At 40.2% G+C, this 12,500-nt stretch overlaps 1 protein-coding gene across 2 annotated transcripts in view; it reads left to right on the forward strand.

Moving 5' to 3' along the window:
- Positions 1 to 12,500, forward strand: part of LOC116056510 (protein NLRC3-like) — a 41,223-nt gene that overhangs the window by 5,605 nt on the left and 23,118 nt on the right. Inside the window, exons 4-6 of one of the 2 annotated variants that reach the window (XM_035997979.1) lie at positions 85 to 1,467; positions 1,501 to 1,960; positions 6,381 to 6,636. In XM_035997979.1, coding sequence (XP_035853872.1) covers positions 85 to 1,467; positions 1,501 to 1,960; positions 6,381 to 6,591 — 2,054 coding nt within the window. In that variant the 3' untranslated portion in view covers positions 6,592 to 6,636. Of the gene's footprint in view, positions 1 to 84; positions 1,468 to 1,500; positions 1,961 to 6,380; positions 6,637 to 12,500 lie in introns of those variants that run through there. The other variant, XM_035997980.1, reaches the window with a different exon arrangement.

Consider the following 12,500-nt stretch of genomic DNA (forward strand, 5'->3'; position numbering starts at 1 on the left):
GTTTTCATATTGATAATAAAAACTATCACCAGATTATAAACTTTTCTTCTTATTTTGGTCTTTCACCTTTGTCCTTTTTTCTAGAGATCAGTGGTCAGCATAAACATAAACATAAGATCAGTTTGAAGAGGACATATGAACGTGTGACTGAAGGAGCTGATCAAACAGGAAGTGGAACCCCCCTCAACAGGATCTTCACTGCGCTCTACATCACAGATGAACTGAGTGAAGAAGTTAATACCCAACATGAGGTGAGGCAGCTCGAGACAGCTTCCAAGATGGAGACCCTCCATGACTCTCCAATCAAGTGCAGCGACATCTTTAAAGCCTTACCTGACCAACAGAAACACATCAGAGTCGTTATGATGATCGGCGTCGCTGGCGTTGGAAAAACCTTCTCAGTGCAGAAGTTCTGTCTGGACTGGGCCGAGGGTTTGGAAAACCAAGATGTGGATCTGGTGATTCCTCTTTCCTTCAGGGAGCTGAACTTGATCAAAGATGAGCAGTACAGTCTTCTGGAGCTGCTTCGTGTTTTCCATCCAACATTACAGGAGGTCACAGCAGAGCAGCTCGCTGGCTCTAAAGTTCTCTTCATCTTTGACGGCCTGGATGAAAGCAGACTTTCACTGGATTTCAACAAGAGGAAGGTTGTTTCTGATGTCACACAGAAGTCATCAGTCAACGTGCTGTTGACAAACCTCATCCAGGGGAAGCTGCTTCCCTTGGCTCTCGTCTGGATAACTTCCCGACCTGCAGCAGCCAATCAGATCCCTCCTGCGTGTGTTGACAGGGTAACAGAAGTACGAGGCTTCACTGACGACCAGAAGGAGGAGTACTTCAGGAAGAGAGTCAGTGATAAAAAGCGGTCCCGCAGAATCATCTCCCACATCAAGACATCCAGGAGCCTCCACATCATGTGTCTGATCCCAGTCTTCTGCTGGATCACTGCTACAGTTCTGGACCACATGTTGACTACAGACAAAAGAGGAGAGCTGCCCAAGACCCTAACTGACATGTACTCACACTTCCTGCTGGTTCAGACAAAGAGGAAGAAGCTCAAGTATGCTGAGGGACATGAGACGAGTCCACAGGAGCTGACGGAGGCTGACAGGGAAGTTCTTCTGAAGCTGGGGAGGCTGGCGTTTGAACAGCTGGAGAAAGGAAACATCATGTTCTACCAAGAAGACCTGGAGCGCTGTGGTCTGGATGTCACAGAGGCCTCGCTGTACTCAGGAGTTTGTTCAGAGATCTTCAAAAGAGAGAGTGTGATCTTCAAGAAAACAGTCTACTGCTTCGTTCATCTGAGCGTTCAGGAGTTTCTGGCTGCAGTCTACCTGTTCCACTGTTACACCAACAGGAACACACAGGTACTGGAGGACTTCCTGGGGAAAGACTTCAAACACAGGGACTCAAACCCAAAGTCTTTTCTCAAGAAGATTTCTAAGTCTTTTAGAAAGAAAGATAGCCATGATGAAAGTGACACTGACCATTACCCATCACTGGATGTCTTCCTGAAGACAGCCATGGAGAAATCCCTTGAAAGTAAAAATGGCCACCTGGACCTGTTTGTCCGCTTCCTTCATGGCCTCTCTCTGAAGTCCAACCAGAGACTCTTAGGAGGCCTGCTGGGTCAGACAGACAACAGTCCAGAAATCATCCAGAGAGCCATCAACAACCTGAAGGAGATGAACAGTGATGGGATCTCTCCTGACAGAAGCATCAACATCTTCCACTGTCTGACGGAGATGAACGACCACTCAGTCCATCAGGAGATCCAAAAGTTCCTGAAGTCAAAGAAGAGATCAGAGAAGAAACTCTCTGTGATCCACTGCTCAGCTCTGGCCTACATGCTGCAGATGTCAGAGGAGGTTCTGGATGAGTTGAACCTGAAGAAGTACAACACATCAGAGGAGGGACGACTGAGACTGATTCCAGCTGTGAGGAACTGCAGAAAGGCTCGGTAAGTCCAGATGTGATTATCAACACAATAAATCAATGTAAAGCTGAAGCCATCAGTATTAGAGTAAAGATACACACTTCACACACATTTAGATTATAAATCATGCATGAGACTGTTCTTAATCACACCTAAAAAAAAAGGAGTTTTATATTTCCCCCACTAGTTTTGGTGATATTTGTGTTTCTGTAAAACAGCTCTTGAACATCAGTAATTGTTTATTTATGTATTTATTTGACAGGGTCAATGCACAGCTCCTTATCAGTACCAGAATTAGCTATAAGCTAATTTCCATCTGTAGTCCCTGGGCAGGAAACAGAGAATAACATCTCTGTCAAAAGGGAAATCTAACACTGTAGTAAAAGACAACAATCAGATTTCACAGTATTAAAACTCACCCACTACAACAACAAACAACAAAAACCACAACACAACAACACTACTTTGACAACAAGAACCACAACATGAAGACAACAGCAACAATACAATTTAACAACATTAAAACACCACAACAATAGAACCAACAATAACATCCCAACATTTAGACACCACTACAACAGGACTTCACTACATCAAGATTGGCTGTTTGGGTTGATGATTGATGGGAGCATGATTGGGTTGATTTCAGCCATGATTTCAACTTTAATTTAAAACCAGCAAAGTTGTTCCATTCTCTGATCTCTCTTGGTACTGAGTTATAATACTTTGTGTCTCTAACAGAGAAGACTGATCTTCCTGACTCAGTAGATCTGTTCTGTACTGTACAGTCACCTCTGTTGGTCGTCCTAGTTCTCCTCCCAGTGCCTGAACGCAGTGACACAAACTCATTTAATGGCGGAGCGGCCAGATCATTGATTACTTTATAGACTAGACTAACATCAGCAAGAAACACTAAACTGTCAAAGGTCATGAGATTATGTCTTTGGATTATGTTACAATGATGATAACTTGATGGCTGTTTGTCCAATGCCTTGAGTATTTGATTATAAAGTGTTTGCAGTGGAGCAAGTGTTGTTTTTTACAGCTTGTGACCAGCTTGTGATACAGTATGATATGAGTGAAAAAAATCATTGAGTGCATAAAACCTTTTGCTGCATGTAAGGGGAGCAGATTTCTAATATATCTAAAGTTCCTTCAATTAAATTTGTCAGTTTTACACACCTGTTTCACATGTTTCCTAAAGGACAGCTGTGAGTCCACAATTATTCCCAAATATTTAAAATGTGACACAGTCTGGATCCTTTCCCCCTCAACAATGATTTCTGGCTGACTTCCATTTGTTCTATTATAAAAATACATGCAGTTCAGACAGAGAGTTGATATGCAGCACAGGAGACATCGAGAAGAATTACAAATCAAAACCACCAAAATCATAATGAATTCAGATGAATCTGGTGAACAGGTAGAGAATGGTAATGAAAGGGCCGGAGAAAGAGGAAATGTGACAGAATAAGAGGGCTGATATTATGATGATCCATAACAACACAATGACAGTCTCTACTCCTTTTTGGGAAAAGCTCATTGATTACCCAACGCCCTGCAGTGTCCTGCTACACCATGAACTACTACAACTACTATTTCTAGTCATAGCTCCATTATCTTTATTGTGACTATTATTGCCACTGTTCATCACACCCCCAACCGGCACCGTCAGACTCCGCCCACCAAGAGTCTGGGGCTGTCCCAGGTTTCTCCCTAAAAGGAGTTTTTCCTCACCACTGTCACACTAAATGCTTGCTCTTGGGGGAATTACTGGAATTGTTGGGTCTTAGTAAATAATAGTGTGGTCTAGATCTACTCTATCTGTAAAGTGTCCTGAGATAACTCTTGTTATGATTTGATACTATAAATAACATTGAATTGAATTTAAAACATCAACACACTAATTGGATTATGAATGGATTTTTAGTTACTTAATTTGTTCTTCATTCAGATTGGTGCGTTGCAGTTTGTCAGAGATCAGCTGTTCTTCTCTGGCCTCAGCTCTGAAGTCCAACCCCTCCCATCTGAGAGAGCTGGACCTGGGGGGCAACAAGAACCTGAAGGATTCAGGAGTGAAGCAGCTGTGTGCTGGATTGGAGAGTCCAAACTGTAGACTGGAGACTCTGAGGTCAGTTCATCTATTTTATTCTTGTACAGTGTAAATTTATCAAAATTAAATCCATAACAGGAGTTTTAAATTTCTATCAGTTCACTTGTTTTCTGTGTTTATCTGAGTACAAATCACAACAACTCTTTGTGTGTTTTCAGTTTGTCAGTCTGAACATTTTGTCTCCAGATGTAGTCTGGACTCAAACTGGATCAGTGTTTGTCAGAAAACTATAAGATTTATTCTTCAATGTGCTGCAAAATTAAATCAATATTAAAAATTGTTTTTACATGTGAAACACATTTATAATAAAATAAATAAAAGAAATAGGGCTGCACCATTTGTAGAAAAAGTCATATTGTGATTTACAATACTATGATTGCAACCAAAACTGCACCAAACAGTAACATTTTGAAATGTGTTTTTCTCAACTTAAACATTAAAAAAATTTTTAAATATAAATACTGAGAACACTTAAAGTTTATAGAACAATAATTGAATGAAAAACAATCTTTTCAAAATAAACATATTTTTATTTATTTGATTTATTTAGCACACGAAAAAAACAGTAAATAAAAAATGTCTTGCAGAAGAAATCCAGAAAACCCTCAACATGTTGGGTTCCTTAAAAAAGTTCAACAAAATATATAGAATATAAAAACATAAAAACATAGTCTATAAAAAGGAAGAAAGGAAGAATTAAATGAGTAGAGACAATAAAGAATGAAGAAAGAGAGAGAAGGAAAAGTAATAGAAAAAAACAAGGGACATGTTTACTACAGTTACAGATTTTTTAAATGTTAGAGGAGAAAGTTTGGTTTGGTTTGTTCAACAGCACAAATGAAAAATAGAACAAATAAGAAAAATACAAATTCATATTAAAATAATACATTTTATATGCCACATTAAGGATGGGTGTAATAAAAGAACTATTGATTAAGTTACTAAATTTACTTTGTGCAACCTCTTGGTAAAGTCTGAAAACACCAAGCTTCTTAAGACCCAGTGGCTTCTTCTGTTGTTTCTACTGTCGGTAAAGTGAAGGCTGTTACAACGTGGAGACTGTAGTGGACACTGAGTGAGACGCACACAGAACACCTTTTAGTTTACTTAAATCACAGTTTATGAGGTTAGTTATTCACACAGAGTGACATCATGACTGTGATTAGATCAATCGTGCAGCATTAATAAAAGTTCAATGCATTTTCAAGATGTCTCTCTTTCTCTCTCTCACCAACATGACATCATGACTTCGCGTAAACATACACGCCGACTTCCTTAAGCCAGGTGGCGTGTTATCTGTACGCATTTTGAGCTATCTGCGTGTATGTCTACGCTGTATACAGCGGGCGTAAACATACACGCCACTTGCCGTGTTATCGCGAGAAGAAAGCAGCGGTTGGGTTTAGGAAACATCAACACGCAGGACACGATCCCCGGTCTCCTGGTGAAAGTCCTGTGTTTGACTGACAGTAAACAGGATCATAAATGATTCACTGCAGACATGTTTGTACGGGGAGGTAATAGATTACATTTCAGATGAAGAGAACCTGCATCTCTCTTTGCTCAGTGCACATCTGATCAGTTCTAAAGATGACTGAGGATGAAGCAGAGCTCTCAGTCAGTCAGCTGTGTGGTGATGAAGATGACAGTGGTGATGAGGATAGCCTCAGTCTGTGGTTTGAAATGAGAGCAGCAGAAGTGCTGTCCATGTTTCTGTCTTTACTTAGTTTATTTTTTATTATATAAAGTCTTATTCAAGTATTCAAATGTGTCAATTTCCTTTAATTCTAACCTAAATTACACAGTTTACATTTTAAGAGTCAGAGGGATGAAATTAAAGTCACAAAAGTACATTTGTTTCATGTAAAATATCATTTTTTTTAAAATGTATTTAGGAAGAAAGCAAAACATGATAGCATTAATATTAAAACTGCACATAGAACTAACTAAAGGTCCATGTTTCTATCTTTACTGAGATTATTAAATAAAGATTTGTGTATTTAAATTTGCCCATTTTCTATAGTTCTTATTAATTTGTTTTTATTCAGACAGGAACAATGCACAATTAAACATTAACTTTGTATAAAAACAAGGAGAGATGCTTTGTACCAGGTTTTAACGCAATTACTATTTTCGGCCTGTAGCCTCGTTCCTAAATTACACAGTTTATATTTGAAGAGTTAGAGGGATGCAATTAAAGTCACAAAAGTACCTTTGTTTAACTAACAACTAATTTTAAACAATACTAATTTTAGGGTAAAGATCATTGATTAGGACGTAGTAATGTTGAGCTACACATTTAAAACATCAACACATCTGATCTTCATTCAGATTGGAGAACTGCGGTCTGTCAGAGATCAGCTGTTCTTCTCTGGTCTCAGCTCTGAAGTCCAACCCCTCCCATCTGAGAGAGCTGGACCTGACTAACAACTACAACCTGAAGGATTCAGGAGTGAAGCAGCTGTGTGCTGGATTGGAGAGTCCAAACTGTAGACTGGAGACTCTGAGGTCAGTTCATCTATTTTATTCTTGTACAGTGTAAATCTATCAAAATTAAATCCATAACAGAAGTTTTAAATTTCTATCAGTTCACTTGTTTTCTGTGTTTGTCTGAGTACAAATCACAACAACTCTTTGTGTGTTTTCAGTTTGTCAGTCTGAACAGTTTGTCTCCAGGGGTCCGTTTCAGAAAGCAGGTTTAGTGAAAACTCTGAGTTAGTTAACCCTGAGATGAGGGAAACAGAAAGAGAGGTTAATCAAACCTGAGAGAGAGGGGGAACTCCAGCCTGTTATTGAGAATGAGGACATACGTCACGATTTGGGAGGTGTCTGAGCCCGTCCACCATTTTGGGAGCCTACGCTATCGGTTGCTAGGGGCAACAGTGTCAGAGCGACACAGACACGGAGCAGTCAAAGACGGCTCAAGGAATTATCATCACGGCGTTTTGTTCTCTTAATACATCCATGGTTTAAACAGAGAAATTACGAGAAAATTAAGAAGAAGGCGGCAAAAGAAAAGAGCCCTTACAGGAACAAACTGATAGGAACAACAATCTCTGAAACTGGTCCAGTATATTAATCAGTTAGCGTCCACTAAAAGTTCTGTTGTTGCTGCTGACAGGCTCAGATTATTATTCTAAGTGTCTGACAACATTATGAAAGGATCCCTACGGAGATAGACCTTTTAGTTAAAGAGGAAGATCCTTTTAGTTTTAAGCCCATGTTGCAGGTTAACCACCACTGTTGATTAATGGCTACATAAAGCACTCAACATATGTATATCATTGCTAAAAATATAATGTAAAATAGTGTTAAAGGCCAGTTTTTGTCGTTGTTTTTATTGGGTTTTTTAACGCAATTCGGTGATGACGTCACGTTGGGGAGACGTGCCTCAGTCTAGTACTAGAACTATGGTGACTGTGTATCAGCCTAGTACTAGAACTATGGTGACTGACTGGGATGAGGAAGAGGTGTTTTACTGTCAGTGAATAGCACCGAGTGAAAGTCAAGGTTTTCTTTATATCTAGTTAGGGTGATCATGTTGTTAGTTCAGATAAGTACTGGTAATCTAGCTAGATCTAGAAATAGAAGGCATCATGTTAGCTATGGGCTAACTTGCCAGTCCCACCTGTGAAATCCCCCGACGTTGTAAACACATTTTGATTAGATATCTCACGTTTTGATGGACCCTACTAGCTCCAGTAACAACATATTTGCCTAGTGTTTATTTATTACTTGGATGGGGATGCTGTTCGGCTTTTCACAGGTTTAGACAGCTAGCTAAAGCTACGCCGACGTTTTGCTAACGTTAGCGCAACAGTGTTAGCCTAGATGGCTTGGTAAATATTACGACTGCCTTCTGAGTTTCCTGTATCTGCGTCCACGTTGTCAACATAAGACATGTGGCGTTAGTGCTCCTTTTGTACCATAATTGTATTGAATGGAATGTTAAGCTTCGCTCCTACGAGATGGGTGGGTTTTTGTTACGTTACACACAAAGTTAACTGGCTATAGTTAGCTAGCCTGTGCTAAAACCCAGGACTGGAAACGCAGGACTAGGTGGAGGGATTATATCTCCAACCTGGCCTGGGAACGCCTCGGGATCCCCCAGTCGGAGCTGGTTAATGTGGCTCGGGAAAGGGAAGTTTGGGGTCCCCTGCTGGAGCTGCTACCCCCGCGACCCGTTACCGGATAAGCGGAAGAAGATGGATGGATGTATGGATGCGTAGCCAGCCAGCAGCTTTGGCAGTAGTTTCGGCGAGCTAACCACGGCAGCGAACACATCCACAAGCGTCTCTATTTCAAACATCACTGCAGGTTGACTGCTTTTAGCAGCAGAGGTTGATTGTGGGCGACAATACTGTCGTGGTTAGCTCACCGAAACTACTGCCGATTGCCGAAGTTGCTAGCTGGTTACGCAACATTAGCTAGCTAATTCCGCTAGCATAACTACAGGCTAACTATAGCCAGTTAGCTTTGTATGTAACAAAAACCCACCCATCTGGTAGGAGCGAAGCTTAACATTTCATTCAATAACATTATGGTACAAAAATATCACTAACGCAACACGTCTTATGTTGACAACGTGGATGTAAATATAGGAAACTCTGAAGGCAGTCGTAATATTTACCTAGCTGGCTAGCAGTGTAGGCTAACACTGTTGCGCTAACGTTAGCAAACGTTGGCGTAGCTACTTAGCTAGCTGTCTAAACTTGTGAAAAGCCGAACATCATCCCCGTTCAAGCTGTGTTTCACTTTCCCTCCAATATTATTATACACATAATAAAGACACATGGACTCGATCGAGATCAAAAGCCATATTTTGCAACACCAGTGGCACAGACTGAGACCATAGACAGTGAAACATGAAACAGCCCCAAAATCACCATCACCAAACACACCAGACTCCATGTAGATAATCAGTGGTTTTATCATCAGAAAACACACTTCATTCAATGTGGACAGAAAAAAAATAAAACTATCAAAAGCCGTCTTGGTTCATCTTTCCACTGTTCCAACAATCACCACTCTGGTTTGGTTGAAATAAACCCTTAATTCACCCATTTACATGTGGAAATATGCTGGCTCTATACACGCTAAAAGTCCTGATTAATTACTACATGGAGAAACAATGTCAATGGAGGCCAAACGGCGTTGATAAACACGCTAAAAAGCGAGTATGCGTCTTGATAACACGCCAATAATGGCATACGAATTGGTGAGTCACACATACGCCACTTCGTGAGATCAGTCTGCTCACACACACACACACACACACACACACACACACACACACAAACACACACAAACAGACACACACACACACACACGTTAAAGGAGAACAGAGAGTGGACCATGTCTCCAAATGCAGATGTCTGAAGTCTCTTTAGTCTGATCTGTCACCAACAACAGGTGATACCTCAACATGTGTCTGATGCTTCCTGTCAGGAAATGATGTCACTTTGTGTTCTGACAGTAAACAGGATCATAAATGATGCACTGCAGACATGTTTGTACGGGGAGGTAATAGATTACATTTCAGATGAAGAGAACCTGCATCTCTCTTTGCTCAGTGCACATCTGATCAGTTCTAAAGATGACTGAGGATGAAGCAGAGCTCTCAGTCAGTCAGCTGTGTGGTGATGAAGATGACAGTGGTGATGAGGATAGCCTCAGTCTGGGGTTTCAAATGAGAGCAGCAGAAGTGCTGTCCATGTTTCTGTCTTTACTTAGTTTATTTTTTATTATATAAAGTCTTGTTCATGTATTTCAATTTGTCAATGTTCTTTAATTCTAACCTAAATTACACAGTTTACATTTTAAGAGTCAAAGCAATTAAAGTCACAAAAGTAGGGGAGAGCCGGGACGATTGAAACGCGGGACGGATGAAACATTCCAGTTTTCTCCGAGTGCAATGATGATAGACAGACTTCCTCAGGTCAACACATAGAGCAGGTTAACCTCCTTCTATCAGCCAAATATCTTCCTGTTATTTCCTTTTATCAGAGTTACAGCAGGACATAAACCAGTTTTGATGGTTGAAAGTAAACTTCATTAGCAGTTACATTTTTTCGATTATTAATGAGTGTTTTTCATTTAAAGGTTCGACTACGTGCTTATTCGGTAGACTATTTAGTGTTCTCCACAATCCCAGACTTTCATATTGCATGCTTGTTTACATGGAAAGTAAAACAGGTTATAATGACATAAATCTATGTCCCCGACCTGGCTGTAACGCCATGTATTTTAAGTAAATGCACAAATATATGTGTTTTTACAATAATTTATGGAGGTGAGACATGGAAAAGCAGTTTTAGAAAGATGAAAATATATTTGGACCCCACCAGGTAGGGGGTTGAGTTTTCCCATGTTATCCTATGGACTGACGGGCTGTGGGTCGTTAAGGGAACTTATTTGGATGTGCAGTGCCCTAACCCACGTAAAAACCTAGTGAAGTGACATTTTTCACAATAGAAACATGATATAAATGGGAAAACGTACTGTTCTAGCTATAAAAATGGCAGAATCATCCACAGTGCATGATATTTCAAAAACCGCTTCATACACGCTTCAAGGTGACGCCAATGAGTTGTTAACAGATATTCACGAAGACGTATAGCCCAGCAACAATCTATCTAAAATAACACCTTTTGGGAGTACCATTCATGATATGTAGTAAAATATTGAAGTTGTGGGAAGTTTAAATGGCTTAAACTGTTTCACTCGTCCTGACCAGGAGGGACGAATGAGACATTACGCACGTCCCACTTCTGCTGTAATTATTCATGAACGGTTTTGTTCAAAGCTGAAAATGCAACTGTATTTGACAGATGACAGGTGTAGGTTGCTAGTGACAAAATATTAGCTTTCAGTGTGATACGATCGCTTTGGAAATTACGTTTAATTAAAAAGTGTTTCAACTGTCCCCGCTCTCCCCTACCTTTGTTTCATGTAATATAACATTTTTTTTAAATGTATTTAGAAAGAAAGCAAAACATGATAGCATTAATATTAAAACTGCACATAGAACTAACAACTAATTTTAAACACTAATTTTAGGGTAAAGATCATTGATTAGGACGTAGTAATGTTGAGCTACACATTTAAAACATCAACACATCTGATCTTCATTCAGATTGGAGAACTGCGGTCTGTCAGAGATCAGCTGTTCTTCTCTGGTCTCAGCTCTGAAGTCCAACCCCTCCCATCTGAGAGAGCTGAACCTGACTAACAACTACAACCTGAAGGATTCAGGAGTGAAGCAGCTGTGTGCTGGATTGGAGAGTCCAAACTGTAGACTGGAGACTCTGAGGTCAGTTCATCTATTTTATTCTTGTACAGTGTAAATCTATCAAAATTAAATCCATAACAGAAGTTTTAAATTTCTATCAGTTCACTTGTTTTCTGTGTTTGTCTGAGTACAAATCACAACAACTCTTTGTGTGTTTTCAGTTTGTCAGTCTGAACAGTTTGTCTCCAGGGGTCCGTTTCAGAAAGCAGGTTTAGTGAAAACTCTGAGTTAGTTAACCCTGAGATGAGGGAAACAGAAAGAGAGGTTAATCAAACCTGAGAGAGAGGGGGAACTCCAGCCTGTTATTGAGAATGAGGACATACGTCACGATTTGGGAGGTGTCTGAGCCCGTCCACCATTTTGGGAGCCTACGCTATCGGTTGCTAGGGGCAACAGTGTCAGAGCGACACAGACACGGAGCAGTCAAAGACGGCTCAAGGAATTATCATCACGGCGTTTTGTTCTCTTAATACATCCATGGTTTAAACAGAGAAATTACGAGAAAATTAAGAAGGTGGCAAAAGAAAAGAGCCCTTACAGGGACAAACTGATAGGAACAACAATCTCTGAAACTGGTCCAGTATATTAATCAGTTAACGTCCACTAAAAGTTGTGTTGTTGCTGCTGACAGACTCAGATTATTATTCTAAGTGTCTGACAACATTATGGGATGGATCCCTACAGAGATAGACCTTTTAGTTAAAGAGTAAGATCCTTTTAGTTTAACATGAAACAGCCCCGAAATCACCATCACCAAACCCACCAGACTCCATGTAAATAATCAGGACTTTTATCATCGTAAAACACAATTCATTCTAGGTGGACAGAAACTTAATAAAACTATCAAAAGCCGTCTTTGTTCATCTTTCCACTGTTACAACACATACACTCTAAAAGTCCTGATTATTTACATGGAGTCTGGTGCGTTTGGCCCACTTTGTTTTTTACAAGTTACTTGATCCAAATGACTGAAAGTCCTGCTTCCAAACTATGATGTTGATCAGCTGAAATTATTGATCTGAAAGAAAATGACTCCTGAAACTGGCCGGCGAAATTTTAGCTGATACAATCTGTCGAAATATTCCCCAGATCGGCCCTGAGTGAGATCGTTAGCGTCGCCTCGGGACATCTTGATCTCGCGTGGCTTAGCGACCCACGTG

Source organism: Sander lucioperca, chromosome 23, assembly GCF_008315115.2.
Source record: "Sander lucioperca isolate FBNREF2018 chromosome 23, SLUC_FBN_1.2, whole genome shotgun sequence".
Classification (NCBI taxonomy): domain Eukaryota; kingdom Metazoa; phylum Chordata; class Actinopteri; order Perciformes; family Percidae; genus Sander; species Sander lucioperca.